This window comes from Chanodichthys erythropterus, chromosome 16 (genome assembly GCF_024489055.1).
Source record: "Chanodichthys erythropterus isolate Z2021 chromosome 16, ASM2448905v1, whole genome shotgun sequence".
NCBI classification, from domain to species: domain Eukaryota; kingdom Metazoa; phylum Chordata; class Actinopteri; order Cypriniformes; family Xenocyprididae; genus Chanodichthys; species Chanodichthys erythropterus.
Window position 1 is genome coordinate 36,505,556 of NC_090236.1, and position 15,574 is coordinate 36,521,129.

The following is a 15,574-nucleotide window of genomic DNA, read 5'->3' on the forward strand; positions in this document are numbered from 1 at the left end:
AGTATTAATATTATAAAGCGACAGGAATATTTTTGGTGCACCAAAAAAAACTAAATAACTTATATAGTGATGGCCGATTTCAAAACACTGCTTCAGGAAGCTTCGGAGCGTTATGAATCTTGTGTCGAATCAGTGGTTCGGAGCGCCAAAGTCACGTGATTTCAGCAGTTTGACGTGCGATCTGAATCATGATTTGATACACTGATTCATTACGCTCCGATGCTTCCTGAAACTGTTTTGAAATCGGCCATCACTATATAAGTCGTTATTTTGTTTTTTTTGGTGCACCAAAAATATTCTCGTTGCTTTATAATATTAATATTGAACCGCTGTACTCACATGAACTGATTTAAATATGTTTTTAGTAAATTAATGGATCTTGAGAAAGGAAATGTCATTGCTGGCTATGGAGGCCTCACTGAGCTATCGGATTTCATCAAAAATATCTTAATTTGTGTTCTGAAGATTAACAAAGGTCTTACGGGTGTGGAACGACATGATGGTGAGTAATTAATGACAGAATTTTCATTTTTGGGTGAACTAACCCTGTCAGTATGCCTTTTTACATTAACATTAACTGCAGAAAATAATATCAAGGAATGGCAAATTTGGACGTTATGAAGTGAAGGCGTGGCCAAAATCTGATTGATTAGAGTGAAAGCCAATAGGCCAAGAGTGGACGTTCGCAAGCACACGAAGTTAGCCAATCGGAAACGTACTGCAAAATGTGGGCGGGATATGCTTAAACAGCTGATGGTTGTGTCTGAGAGCAGTGCGGATGGGGGAGACGACAACTATCAGGCATCATGAGATTTTTGTCAAGTCTCCTTTGGGCAGCTCTGTTGTTCAAACAGGTAAGACGCAAGAAGACACTAAAGAACCGCTTTGCTTTTTGGCCGGTTTCTCAACAGGCTTGTACGCAGTTTGTTTGATTTATTTTTTGATTTATGATTACAGGCTACATGCTATGTACGATTAGCTCTCGGCGGACTTCAGTAGGGATGTGCTCGTGCATGTTTTGGGCCCGCGCGGCCGAGTTCTCTCGCGCTCCTGTTGACATGACACTGACTGTTATTGCGAAACAAACACAAAACACCAATCAAACGAGCGACAAACTCATTTTTGCTGGATCGTCATTAATGGCAAAGCTTTATTTTAACTTGATTATTTATTTTGCAAGCAATGAGACGGTACACTGGAAATGTCAGTTATTTTTACCAGAAGACGAATGTAAACATGCTACATCTTTAGTTGGTAAACCGTAAGTTACCTTACCATACACCTTACCTGAATTATATCATATTTAGATGTAACATATATATTATTTTTTTTAAATATTTTTTTATTTTTTAAAATGTAGTGTATTCTTTTTTTCTTACTTGTTATGCACATTTGAGTATTATTTTTGTTCCATTTAATGTTATTTAGTTAGTGTTTGTGTTTGTGTGGGTCACAATGAGCTCTGTCTTTATGTAATTATTGTCCAGTCGCTGGAAAGGCCAATTATGATGATCTATAACTCATCATATGGCCTTTTATCGTACCACGTGTTATTATCAGTCCATTTGTACACACACACACACACACACACACACACACACAGACAGACACACACAGACACACACACACACACACACACACACACACACACACACACACACACACACACACACACACACACACACACACACACACACAGCTGGTCAAAAGTTTTTAAGATTTTTTAAATGTTTTTTTAAATGTCTCTTCTGCTCGCAAAGGCTTCATTTATTTGATCCAAAATACAGCAAATACAGTAATATTGTGAAAAAAAATTTACAATTTAAAATAACTGTTTTCTATTTGAATATATTTTAAAATGCAATTTATTTCTGTGATCAAAGCTGAATTTTCAGCATAATTACTCCAGTCTTCAGTGTCACATGATCCTTCAGAAATCATTCTGATAGGCTGATTTGATGCTTAAGAAATATTTTTTTATTATTATCAATGTTGAAAACAGTTCTGTTAAATTTTTTTCAGGATTATTTGATGAATAGATGAATAATAATCTTGTTTTCAGTTTGGATTAAGGTTATTTTGCTTACCTCATTGGCAGATTATTTTGCTTGTTTTAAGGAAAAACTCACTTAATTTTGAATTATTTTTCCTAAAAACAAGAAAATAATTTTTACTTGTCAAGAAAATGCTTCTTGATTTAAGAACTTTTAGATATTTTGACTAGAAACAAGACAAAAACTCTAAGTAAGAACAGCGTTTTTGCATTGAAAACCTTACAAAATCTTACCGTTCAAAAACTACTAAACTTTTATTTATTTATATATATATATATATATATTAGTATTTTGTTTTTTTTCTTACTACTGAGGCACATTGGAGTATTATGTTTGTTCCATTTAACGTTAATTATTTTAGTGTCATCATGTGTTTACCTGATGGTGTATTGTGTTGCTGTGGGTCACAGTGAGCTCTGTCTTTAGGTAATTCCATTTGCTGGAAAGGCTAATAATACTGATCTGTAACTCATCATATGGCCTTTCATTGTACCATCTGTGTTATTATTATACGTTTTAAAAAGCTTTATTTAAGTTCATGTCACCCCTCATGTCACCCTCAGACTTATACACATTGCTTTCCACAGCAAGGAGGAAATACACAATAACCTGAGCTGTATGTTTTCTGATTCCCAGGTTTTAGGTGAATATGGCATGGCACATTTCAGCGAGTGGGGGAACACTAAAGGCAAAGATTACTGCATATTCTTCAACTCTCAGTGGGCTCGATTACCTCAGGACCTCAGTAAAGCAGTTAGTAGAAATTTACATTTCACACACACATACACACAAATTCAGATTGAAACTGCAGTGTACAGTTTATCATCACAATGCTGGCACTCATTCACCCTTTATTGTTTTTCAGGCACGGCTGCAGACTTACGATCTCACCACCTCTGTACTGTGCTCCCCCTCTGATGTACCTGAGGGCGGCTTCCCAAACAGCATCCCAATGGTGATGAGAGGAAATTGCACTTTCTATGAAAAGGTCCGATTGGCCCAGATGAATGGTGCCAAGGGACTACTGATCGTCAGCAAAGATAGACTGGTAAAACTTTATAACACCATTAATAGCACAATTAAAACATTTTCATGTGTCACAAATAAGCTTGTCTGACATGCTTTACAGACTCCTCCCTCAGGCAACAAGTCCCAGTATGAGGAGATAGGCATCCCGGTGGCCTTGCTAAGCTATAAAGACATGCTGGACATCAGTAAGGTAATGTGTCATAAGTGAAGTTTGTCTTTGGGCTAAAATCGCCCATTTAAAATCACATTGAAATTACAAAGGATTAGTTCACTTCAGAATTAAATTTCCTGATAATTTACTCACCCCCATGTCATCCAAGATGTTTATGTCTTTCTTGCTTCAGTCGAAAAGAAATGAAGGTTTTTGAGGAAAACATGGACTTCAGTGGTTACCAACGGGTTGAAGGTCCAAATGTCAGTTTCAGTGCAGCTTCAAAGAGCTTTACATGATCCCACATGAGGAATAAGAGTCTTGTGTAGTGAAACAATCTGTAATTAAAAAAAAAAAAAGTATATTTATAATTTTAAACCACAAATGCTCGTCTTGCACTGCTCTGCGATGCGCCACGCATTACGTAATCATGTTGGAAAGGTCACGCTTCATGTAGGATTTCCAGTGTTTACAAAGCAAACGTACAAAGACTAAGTCAAACGGCCTTTACAGAAAAAGGTAAAACAACGATGTTAGACAATTTTGAAGTTGGAGGAGAAAATTAGATTTTTTCACCCTACCCTGGTACTTCCACCTGCGTCACACGTGACCTTTCCAACGTGATTAATGCGTGGTGCATCGCAGAGCAGTGCAAGATGGTTAAAAAGTATATACATTTTAATTTTTTTTTTCAGAAAATGACTGATCGTTTTGCTAAATAAGACTCTTATTCCTCATCTGGGATCATGCAGAGCTCTTTGAAACTGCAATTTTGACCTTCAACCCGTTGGTAACCATTGAACTCTCCTATATGGAGAATAATCCTGGAATTTTTCCTTAAAAACCTCGACTGAAGAAAGAAAGACAAACGTCTTTGATGACATGGGGGTGAATAAATTATCAGGAAATATGAATTCTAATCCTTTAAACGAATTTCTTTCTCTCTTCTTTCTGTCTCTAGACGTTTGGGGAGAAACGGCAGGTGGCCATGTATGCGCCCAATGAACCGGTGGTGGACTACAACATGGTGCTAATCTTTCTGATGGCAGTGGGCACAGTGGCTGTCGGAGGATATTGGGCTGGCAGCAGGGACATTAAAAAGTAAGAATTGTGGCCTTGTAGCATTGTGAGGGTAAATAAGTAATAATGCTAACAGCCTGCAGAATTTATTCAACTAAACCCACATCTGTGTGCCGGCAGACGTTACATGAAGCACAAAAGAGACGACGGTGCTGAGAAGCAAGACGAGGAGATCGTTGACGTCACCCCTATCATGATTTGTGTGTTTGTGGTCATGTGCTGCTCTATGCTGGTGCTCTTGTATTACTTCTATGATCAACTGGGTAAATAAATAATCAAAGTATTACCGTCTTTCAACAAACTGTCTGTACTTTGGATGATTTGATTTATTCCTCTCGCAGTGTACATGACTATAGCGACGTTCTGTCTGGCATCTGCCGTCGGTCTGTATAGCTGTCTTTGGCCTTTTGTCCGAAGAATACCATTTGGAAAATGCAGGTCAGAGATGTGCACGAGAAAGACAAGATGAAGTTCTTTCCTTTTGGTTTTGTATTGAAGGAGATGCTTTGTGTGTCGACAGGATACCTGAGAATAACTTGCCATACTGCCACAAGCGGCCGCAGGTGCGCATGCTGATCCTTTCAGCCTTCTGTATAGGAGTCAGCGTCACTTGGGGAGTTTTCCGCAACGAAGACCAGTAAGAATAGCGAAAACTACTTTAAGACTCCTGACACTTTCAGCACTGTTATGGTATCTGATGAAAAAAATCATGTTCCCTAGGTGGGCTTGGATACTTCAGGATGCGCTAGGCATCGCTTTCTGTCTCTACATGCTGAAAACAATCAGGCTTCCTACTTTCAAGGTGAGTTTATTTAAAATGCTGGTGGATGCTGACGATTACCTTAGCGTGTGGAGATGATGCATTTCCTGCTTATTTTTCTTCTCATTGTAGGCCTGCACTCTGCTGCTGGTCGTGCTGTTCGTGTATGACGTGTTTTTCGTTTTCATAACACCACTCTTAACTGAGGTACAAAGCTCTTCTTAGTTTTATTTTTAACACTTAAAACTGATGCAAAATAGAATTTTATATTCTTAAAGGGATAGTTCACCCAAAAATGAAAATTATCCCGTGATTTGCTCTCCCTCAAGCCATCCTAGGTGTATATGACTTTCTTCTTTCAGTTAAACACAATCAGAGTTCTATTAAAACAATATAAAGTTATAAATATGGATATTTTTCTCACCAAAACGCATCGCTTTGCTTCATTAATCCCCTGGAGTCGTATGGATTACTTTTATGATGTGCATTTTTGGGCTTAAAAAAATAAAAGATATCACTCCCATTATAAAGCTTGGAAGAGCCAGGATATTTTTTAATATAAGACATATCTAGGATGGCCTGAGGGTTAGTTAATCATGGGATAATTTTCATTTTTGGGTGAACTATCCCTTTAAGGATTTATTTATATATTGTTCCATGCAGAGTGGGGAAAGCATCATGGTTGAGGTGGCGGCTGGTCCCTCTGATTCCTCTACTCATGAAAAGGTAGGAAGGTGTTTTTTGAAAATTTGGATACATTTAAAATACATTTTTGTAATATTTTGTGGTGTCAATTTTGGCATCTTTGTCTTCATTAGCTTCCCATGGTGCTGAAAGTGCCCAGGTTAAATTCGTCTCCTCTGGTCCTGTGTGACCGGCCCTTCTCTCTCCTGGGCTTTGGGGATATCTTGGTACCAGGTAACATCACTACTATTGTTGCATCAGCTGCATGATGAACAGATGTCCAGGGTTCATGGAGAGAAATTGATGATGCACTGACATTTTTTTTTTTTTTTACCAAAAACCAAAATTAAAGGTGCCCTAGAATTAAATATTGAATTTACCTTGGCATAGTTGAATAACAAGAGTTCATTACATGGAAAAGACATAAGCTGCGTTCCATTCGACAGGGTCCCTATGCAGTGTTAACTGCTCCCTACTCCCTGAGCACGGTATATCCGTTGAAGTGGACCTCACTGACAATAATCACTCATTTGGAACACACTAAAAACATCATCAAAGAAAGTCAACGATGGTGTCGCGCAGATTATGATACAACAAATAAATAGATCTTATAATTTACTTTAAAATTTAAAATGGACTCTTAACAGATTTGAAGCTGTAGCCTCTCATGTCATATGAAAATAAATTCTCATTTGGTTAAATGTATGTATTCTTAATCCACCGTCTGGGTCTCATCTTGTGCGCTTTTTTTTCCACGCGCAGCCACATAGTAAACACTTCTGAGGTAAATAAAGTAAAATAAAAAATGACTGAGCCTCAGCTGCTTTTCAACACTTTTACTTTGTCATGCCTATTCATACATTAAAATATACAAATACACTCATCGCCATAACCATTCCTACTTTCGTTCATATAATAATAAAGTTAAAAAACTCTTTCAACGGCTCTGCTCCATCGTAGTTCTGAATGGTGATGCGGTGCGCAATGACAGTTGGGTGATTTTACCTCTCTACTTCCTGTGAAGTGCTGTTTCGATGTTCCCTTATTCCCTATGCCGTTCGCAGTGCCCTTCGAACTGAACATGTTCGCTCCCTTCGGAATGGAATCTCACTTAAGATGGCGAAATACCCTGTGAAGTCCACTTCGCAGTCCACTTACGGTCGAATGGAACTCACCTAGACACTGAGTTTCAAACTCCATTGTTTCCTCCTTCTTAAATAAATCTCATTTGTTTAAAAGACCTCCGAAGAACAGGCGAATCTCAACATAACACTGACTGTTACGTAACAGTCGGGATGTTTTATTAGCATGTTGCTAATGTACTGTTAAATGTGGTTAAAGTTACCATCGTTTCTTAGACAAAAGAGCCGTCGCTTTTTCATTATTAAACACTTGCAGTCTGTATAATTCATAAACACAACTTCATTCTTTATAAATCTCTCCAAAAGTGTAGCATTAGCCGTTAGCCACAGAGCACAGCCTCAAACTCATTCAGAATCAAATGTAAACATCCAAATAAACACTGTACTTACGCGATTAGACATGCTGCATGACGAACACTTTGTAAAGGTCCATTTTGAGGGTTATATTAGCTGTGTGAACTGTGTTTATGCTGTTCAAGGCAAGCGTGAGCTCCGGGGGAGGGGGAGCACGAGAACGAGAATTAAAGGGGCCGCAACCTATATATAGTTAATGATGCCCCAAAATAGGCAGTTAAAAAAATGAATTAAACTAGTTGTAGGAAGGTAGGAAGGTTCTTCACAATGAGCTGCCTCTTGATATTTTTAGACAAACTAATTTTATATAAATATCCTTTTTGTTCTCTGTACAATGTGTCCACACTGCTGACATGTTTACTTGTTTAAATGTTAATGCGATTAATGGTTTCGCCCTCCTGACATTTATTTTGCCATTTTGGATGAATATTTTTGCCTGTTGGAATTTCTGTGCATCACTAAAAGAAACTCTGGTTATCAAGCCTGATTAAAAGATGTTATTAAGGATTTCTTGGGATCTTCAAATATACAATGCTTGTATCTGATTTCTTTGTTTTTAAGAAGTTATTGAAATCAAACATCTGTCTGTTCTTTTTTCTTCCTTTTAGTCATCTTGCATTTTATTTTAATAATGACAACAACAATATCTTTTTCATTTTGTTTCCTCAGGTCTGCTTGTAGCATATTGCCACAGATTTGACATTCTCATGCAGACTTCTCGAATATACTTTCTGGCCTGCACTGTTGGTAAGACATTGACCTTTTTAATTCAGATATGATTCATGTGGTAATATACTGACTGACACATTGAATTTTCATGCTTTTATTTAGTATCTTTTAAGCATGTACAGCACATGGTGCTTCTCTTTTAAAGATTGTGATTGTGATCTCTGTTTGTTTAGGCTACGGCATCGGTCTTCTCATCACATTTGTGGCTCTGGCTCTGATGCAGATGGGTCAGCCTGCCCTCTTGTACCTGGTGCCTTGCACGCTCCTCACCAGCCTCGCGGTGGCACTGTGGCGCAAGGAGCTGCCTTTGTTCTGGACAGGAAGTGGATTTGTGGTGAATACCTGTTTGATATGAGTGCCTACTTCGATCGGAAAAGTTCTAGGGTTATGTACGGTTACTAGAATTACAGTTGAGTAAAACCACCCACAAGTTTTTGTTCGGCTCTTATTTTGCTCTCATTTTTACTGTGGGTGTCTTCTTTTTATTAAAGGAGGGGTTTGGTGTCAACCTGTACCTTAATAAAACGAGCATTTCCAATATGTCCTTAAAGGGACAGTTCACCCTTAAATGAAAATTCTGTCATCGAATGCTCACTCTGTCGTTCCAAACCTGTAAGACTTTCCTTCCATTCACACCTAAATTTGGATGCTTCAAAACGTTCATAAAGAGATCGTAATTCAAATCCATGAATTGAGTGATTTAATTAATCTTATAAAGAGAGACCGTCACTTGATGTGATGAACGCTTTTTATTTAAGCTTTTATTCACATATGAACATTGATCAGCGAACATACATAGAGCGCTCAAACATGGTAAATGGAAACTCAACCGTACTTGTTTGATGCACATGAACAAAATTCATTGGTTCTCACTTGTCAAGCAATCATGCTTGAGCTTCTGTTTACCAAATTTGAGTGCTATGATGAATGTTTATATGTGAATTCAGTCTGTTCATCATATCAATTGATCGTGTCTCTTTAGAAGACTTGAATTGAACTGCTCGATTCATATCAATTTCTTTTTCTGAATGTTTTGAAACATCATTTTTTTTTTGAGTGAGTTGACATTCAATGGGACAGAAACCTCACAAATTTCATCAAAAAGATCTTCAGTTGTGTTCTGAAGTGTAAAGTCTTAGAGGTGTCATGAGGGTGAGTAATTAATGACAGAATTTTCATTTTTGGGTGAACTGACCTGATAACACACGATCAGCCTTTTGTTTTTTTTCATCTGTGGCATAGATCCCAAAGATCCTGAATGGAAACTGCCTTCTGTAGTAAAAGATTTTACAGGGATTTTGAAGGCTTTAGACAAATGCCTGTTTGATTGAAAATTTTAAATCCTTTTTTTTCCTCTCTAAACCACAGTAACAGGAAATAATATACCCGAGTTAAAGCCACTCACTCTGGGTTGACACCACATCTCTCCTTTAGTTCTGGTAAGAGATCTGTGTTTGGCGGAAGAGGGCTTATGTTTCATCTCCTCAGCTCTTTAGCTAACTGTGTTCCTGCTTTTAATCTAATAATCAACCTGGAGATTTGTTGGTCTTGAGTTGATCTACGGTGATTTCCTGTATGATGTAGGGAAGATGTGATCCTTGTCAGTGTTCGCTCCTTCACTAAGTCATAGAACAGAAAACATTTTCTTATTCTCTCTTCTCAGTCAAGCGATTCTAACATTTTTCTTCTGCTTTACTGTATATTATTTATATATACACCATCATTCAAAAGGGGCCAGTAAGTCTTGAAAACACAGTAAACCATACAACTTATAATTGCTTTTCTATTTTTATATATTTTAACATGTAAATTATTCCTGTGATTCAGCATCATTACAGCAGTCTTCAGTCTTACCATCACTATTTTCATTATTAAACACCTGCAGTCTGTATAATTCATAAACACAACTTCATTCTTTATAAATCTCTCCAACAGTGTGTAATGTTAGCTTTAGCCACGGAGCACTATCAAACTCATTCAGAATCAAATGTAAACATTCAAATAAATACTATACTCACATGATCTGACCCATGCATGCAGCATACATGACGAACATCTTTTAAAGATCCATTTTAAGGTTATATTAGCTGTGTGAACTTTGTTAATGCACTGTATTATAGAGTCGCGAGCTCGATGGGCAGGGAGCAAGAGATTTAAAGGGCCAGCAGCACATTTAATGATGCCCCAAAATAGGCAGTTAAAAAATTTATTTAAAAAAATCTATGGGGTATTTTGAGCTGAAACTTCACATTCAGGGGACACCTTAGACTTATATTACATCTTGTAAAAAAAACGTTCGATGGCACCTTTAATGTTGAAAATAATTGTGCTGCTTCATATATTTGTGGAAATGGTAACTTTTTCCAGGATTTTTTGATGAATAGAAAGTTAAAGATCATTTATAGCCTTTTCTCACAGCATCTGAAACTAAACTTATCATTTTGATGGCGGATTATAATCCAGAAAGGTCCAAATGACAATCATCAGTGACATTCACCCGTAGTCAAAAGCAAAAGACTTTGGACACTAATACACACTAAATACACATCGTCAGGCAATGCTGATGTTATTAACATTAACAATTTGAGAACAAAATATAACAATAATAATACTTTTAGCTTGATGTGATACGAGCTAAGCGATCGTTAGGTTTATTCACCATTGGCAGCGCGATTTACTGTAAGGCCATGTGTCCACCTAAGTGTTTTTTTCCAGCTGCTAGCGTACTTTTTCAACTGTTTTCAATGGGAACGCCGCGTTTTTTAAACGCCGAGAGCGTGACGAGGCGCTGAGCGTCTTTTTCACGCTCAAGAGCTGGGCGTTTTTTACTGGTCGCCTCGAGTTGAAGAACGTTAAACGCTGTAAACGAGTAAAACGCTGCGCTCATCACTGTCACTTTTTAGCCAGCCGTCCAATCAGAGTGGAGGAGGGGCGGGACAAATACAACTCCGACCAACTGTCACATTCTTGCTGTACAGAGACATCAACAAACAGAAACAAAATGGATGAGAAATTAATTTTGCTGCTCTCCGAACATACATAGCAAGTAATTACACATTGGGCCCTATTTTAACGATCTAAACGCAAAGTGTGAAGCGCACGGCGCAGGTGCACTCAGGGCGTGTCCAAATCCACTTTTGCTATTTTAACGACGGAAAAACGGTCCGTGCGCCGGGGCGCATTTTTGAAATGGGTTGTCCCTATTCTCTTAATGAGTAATGGGCGTAACGTTCAATAAACCAATCAGAGTGTCATCTCCCCTTCCCTTTAAGAGCGAGATGCACTCGCGCCATGGCGGATTACTATTTACATGCCGGAATTTGTTGGCGGAAAAGCTGGACGCTTTTCAAGCGAAGAAACTGATCTGCTCGTGCGCAAAGTTAAAGCGCGCGAGCAGATCATCTACGGGACAAGCAGGATATAACATTATATATATTATATAATTATATATTATTTAACATTATAAAATACAATGACTTATTAAACACACCGATTCAACTGAGGAGTTCAACGAGTGATGTTTTGCTGAAATTACCTGTTCAGTGGCCAGTCAATCTTTCAGTCGTCTGCGTTGGATGCAGGCTTTCAAATAGCTCCGCGCGATCAGTCAGTTAATATGTGTGTGTATTGGCAAGATTGTTCAATTAATTAGCCAGTTTCATTCATCATTATAAGTAGTAATAGGCTGAATTGAAAATAGGTATCCTAATTTTAATACACACAATGACTATTCATCATTACATTTTTATATTTATGTAGCCTACACAATAATATTCTTTTACACTGTAATCCTTTTGTTTTTAATATTTGGCATGTTTGTGTGATGCGTATCCCTGTGTGTAATAAGCAAAGTCATCGCGCACTGTGGACGCGCCCAGAGGTGCAGTTTCTACCAACGCACTCTAACAAAAAAATATTGCGCCATTGACTTTAGACTTTAGACCAGGTTTGAGTTGGTCTATGGCGCAGTCTATTTTCAGCTCCTTAAAATAGCAATGCGCCTGAACACACCTCTTTTTTAGACCAGCACGCCCATGAGCGCACTAAGTGGCGCAAATGCATTTACTAATTTAAGGACGTGGCGCTGAACAGGAAAACGCGAACGGCGTCGGACGCAAACTAGCAAACACACTTGCGCTGCGCCTTGCGTCGCATTGCGCCGGGTGTATTATAGGGCCCATTGTGTCAACATTTTTAGCCTGAAACAAATTACCTGCAAAATCAGTTATAAGTAACAGTGCCGGATATTCCGTATCATAGCAACAAAGCGTCTCAACGGAAAAAAACGCTGCACTGCAGAAGCGCTCTCAAGCGCTCACAGACGGGCGTTTTAAGCAGAGCGCCTAGCGTTTTCAGCTGTGGTGGACACACGGCCTAATGCTTTTTTTTCTCAGTTGGTCAGAACAAAAGTGGCAGACATTTTACTTACTTGTTCAGATGATATTTTCTGGTGAAAATTCTTATTTTGGTCATACTTCGAAGTAAAATGAATATCCACACTGGTGCGGTGACCGACAGCCACACATACTCCTCAAAACAATAGATATGTCCGCACTGAGGAGCCGTGTCGATGCACAACCCACGTAAAGATGATAATTCCACAAATAACTGCAACTGACCCTTCACCAGGAGTTTGATTGACAGGCGTTCTAACCAATCATAACTTTCCGCGGTTGAAACAACATACCTTCGGATGTTCATTCGTGTTTATTTGATGCTATAATTTAACTAGCAGGAAGAGACGATCTGTTCACGAGCCGCTTGAGCTGAGGCACTACAGCGATCTGTCACGACACATTAAAGAGCCACAAAACAGTATTTATTGTTTAAATTGAAAAATTACAATATTTTAGACTTTGTTTCATATAAAACGTCTTATCAGACATAGCAACAGTAACTAAAGGGGGCGGGTCTTTGCAAACGGTCAATTGAAGATTTCAAACAGAGATGGCGACAAAGAGGACTGCAGATTTAATAATCATTTTTGTAAAAATTATAAATGTCTTGATCACTTTTGATCAATTTAATGTGCGCTTGCTGAGCCTCTGAATAATTAAAAATCTTACTGACCCCAAACAGTGTGCGCACATATTTTCGAATTTAATTTAAAATGAATCAAAATTAAATAAAAATTGTACTTTCCTGTCTCATTTCGTTTCTCAGCCTCCTCCGATTGTCATGGAACAGATCAACTGTACTCAAACCCCAGGACCGTCCACAGATGAACCCCAGTCCAATCCGGAGCCGCCGGACTCTGAAACGACCAATCAGAGCGAGGAGGAGCCTCCTCCACCAGCCCAAGTGGAAGTTCCGCATCTTACAGATGCATCTACTTCATAAAAACAAAAGACTTGAAGGATGCTAATATCTTTTTCATTTTTGATGTCAGTTATATATCTGACCTTATATGTAATAGACTTGAGCAGTATGAACATCTCAGTGCACTTGTTTTAAGCCTTTGAAATTGTACAGTCTGTTCGAACTGAAAAAAACACAAGGAGGAGACACGACATCTGCTGTGCTTCATCCAACTTGCTTTAAGTTTACGTTTGATGGTATTAGGAGGGAGTCGAAGGGACAGATTTATCTTCTTCACAAGGATTTCAACTCTGTGTGTTCATTTTGTTCATTTTTTTTTTTTTAATTAACAGTAAATGAAACAAAGTGCAGCTATTTTAAAACAAGTGTCATGATAATTCAGGACAGCTCACTGAAAATATTTCTATTTGGCTTCCAGGTGATAATGCATTACTGACGGGTTTCGTCCTTGTCATGACAGCGCTGAAGTCTCGCATCCTTTAAAATACGGTGCTAATAAGGACCGAATGAACCACAGGCGTCAGGAATAATGATTTATTAGTTTCATCCCAAGTTCTGAGATGCGAATACTGTGGATTGATAAGATTGTTAATCGTTTATATTCTGGTATGCTGTATAATTAAGAGCAGTACTGTTATACATGGCCACATAATTTAACAAATACTTCTTTATAGGTTTGGAATGTGATTTCAACTTTAGCTGCGTTGAAATCGATCATATTCATATGCTCATGGCTTGTTTGAAAGCATTGTATTTAGATTTTGCTGTTTACTTGATGGAAGGGACGTTTGAGATCTTTAAATAAAAACTCAAGTGCATTTTTAAAACAAGTGCAGTTTTTAAGCATACTTTTTTTTTTGCCCATCTGTTGTGACGGTTTTTCTGTTTTATAGTAGGAATTTTGTATTCACGGTACTTTTTAAGAAGTTGTTTTTCCCAGTGTAAAGCACTGATGTGTGTTTCTGTATATGATTTAACAGTCTGAAGTTACATCGAGTTTATTTAAGAAGTGTATGTCATGCTGTTTCATTGAAATCTTTTTGACTTGGGTACACCGTGTGATCATGTGGAATAACTTGGACAAGTTGTAATCATGATCTGTTCGTTTATTAATATTCCTGCAGGCTGGAGGTTGTGTCAGATCTCGATTAGAGATCAACATATGCTGTAAAAGTCTGATTTTGAAAAGTTGTTGAAGAGAGCACATATTAAAGGACAAATGCATTATGTTATATATGGCGTATTGTGTTTTAATGCGAGATCATTTGCGAAATTACTGGCAAGAATGTGATATACAATACTGTTCATGAGTTCTTGGCATTTTCCTCCCAAATTAAAGGGTTAGTTCACCCAAGTCATTAAGTAGGCCTACTTACCCTCATGTCATCCCACATCCATAAGATATTCGAAACACAAATTAAGATATTTTTGATGAAATCCAAAGGGTTTCTGAAGTTGAACCACACATAGGCAGCAATGTCATTGCACCTTTTGAGGCCCAGAAAGGTATTAAAGACATTGTTAAAATAGTCAACATCTTACGGGTTTGGGATGACATGAGGGTAACTAATTAACAGAAATTAAATTTTTGGGTGAACTAAACCTTTAAAGCGGTGGTTGATTATGATTTTGCTTTTTTAACTTTAGTTAGTGTGTGATGTTGCTGTTTGAGCATAAACAACATCTGCAAAGTTACAGCGCTCAAAGTTCAATGCAAAGGGAGAAATTTTCTTTTACAGAAATCGCTTTTTAAGGACTACAACAAACGGCTGGTAGGGACTACAGTGAGCTTCTTCCCAGGTTGGTGACATCACTAACCCTAAAATTTGGAAACACGCAACAAAGGGGGCGGGGACATGTCGGCTGCTTTAGAGAAGAGGAAGAGTTGTTGTAGTAGAGTGTTGTTGTCATGCCGTCATTTTACGCCGGACTGCTTCACAAACGAGGGTCAATTCAACACAAAAGATGAACATGACGGCACATGCTAGTGGATGAGTTGAATCAACTCCACAGCAACTACATAAATTTATCCACTAACCATTCAGAAACGTCCAGTTTCATTCTAAAAGTTGTAACTTCTTCCTGAGTCTCTCCATCAGTGTCGACTCCGGTTTGAACAATGTAAGGCTGAACACCGTTACTGACAATCCTCATTTTGGCTGCGTGAGATTCTCCAGCTTTGTTGTTGTTGAGCTGTTAAAGCTCCGCCCTCTTCTGGAAAGTGGCCCGGGAGCAGCAGCTCATTTGCATTTAAAGGGACACACACAAAAAC

General features: G+C 38.2%; 1 protein-coding gene across 3 annotated transcripts; it reads left to right on the forward strand.

The window, feature by feature from the left end:
• The first annotated feature begins 723 nt into the window (after positions 1-723).
• Positions 724-14,542, forward strand: sppl2 (signal peptide peptidase-like 2). Of its 3 annotated transcripts, none has more exons than XR_010891920.1 (15): positions 724-854; positions 2,691-2,807; positions 2,920-3,102; positions 3,184-3,273; positions 4,196-4,335; positions 4,435-4,577; positions 4,656-4,752; positions 4,835-4,951; positions 5,035-5,116; positions 5,207-5,281; positions 5,738-5,800; positions 5,893-5,992; positions 7,924-8,001; positions 8,157-8,392; positions 13,147-13,286. XR_010891920.1 is itself a non-coding variant. In XM_067362841.1 (15 exons), the coding sequence occupies exons 1-15, from the start codon at positions 807-809 to the stop codon at positions 13,321-13,323; spliced, it is 1,671 nt and encodes a 556-aa protein (XP_067218942.1). In that variant the 5' UTR covers positions 724-806; the 3' UTR covers positions 13,324-14,542. The 3 variants fall into 3 exon arrangements, 2 of the variants coding, with proteins under 2 accessions (XP_067218942.1, XP_067218943.1); XM_067362841.1 differs by having other exon boundaries at positions 8,157-8,317; positions 13,147-14,542; XM_067362842.1 differs by lacking the exon at positions 724-854 and adding an exon at positions 944-1,261 and having other exon boundaries at positions 8,157-8,317; positions 13,147-14,542.
• The last annotated feature ends 1,032 nt before the right edge of the window (positions 14,543-15,574 follow it).

What these genes read in the sequence shown, in the direction of transcription:
- sppl2 (XM_067362841.1), top strand. Translation starts at nt 807, where the DNA reads ATGAGATTTTTGTCAAGTCTCCTTTGGGCAGCTCTGTTGTTCAAACAG. An exon ending in GTTTTCCGCAACGAAGACCA is followed by an intron (nt 4,952 to 5,034) that starts GTAAGAATAGCG and finishes CATGTTCCCTAG; the next exon opens with GTGGGCTTGGATACTTCAGG. An exon ending in TAACACCACTCTTAACTGAG is followed by an intron (nt 5,282 to 5,737) that starts GTACAAAGCTCT and finishes TGTTCCATGCAG; the next exon opens with AGTGGGGAAAGCATCATGGT.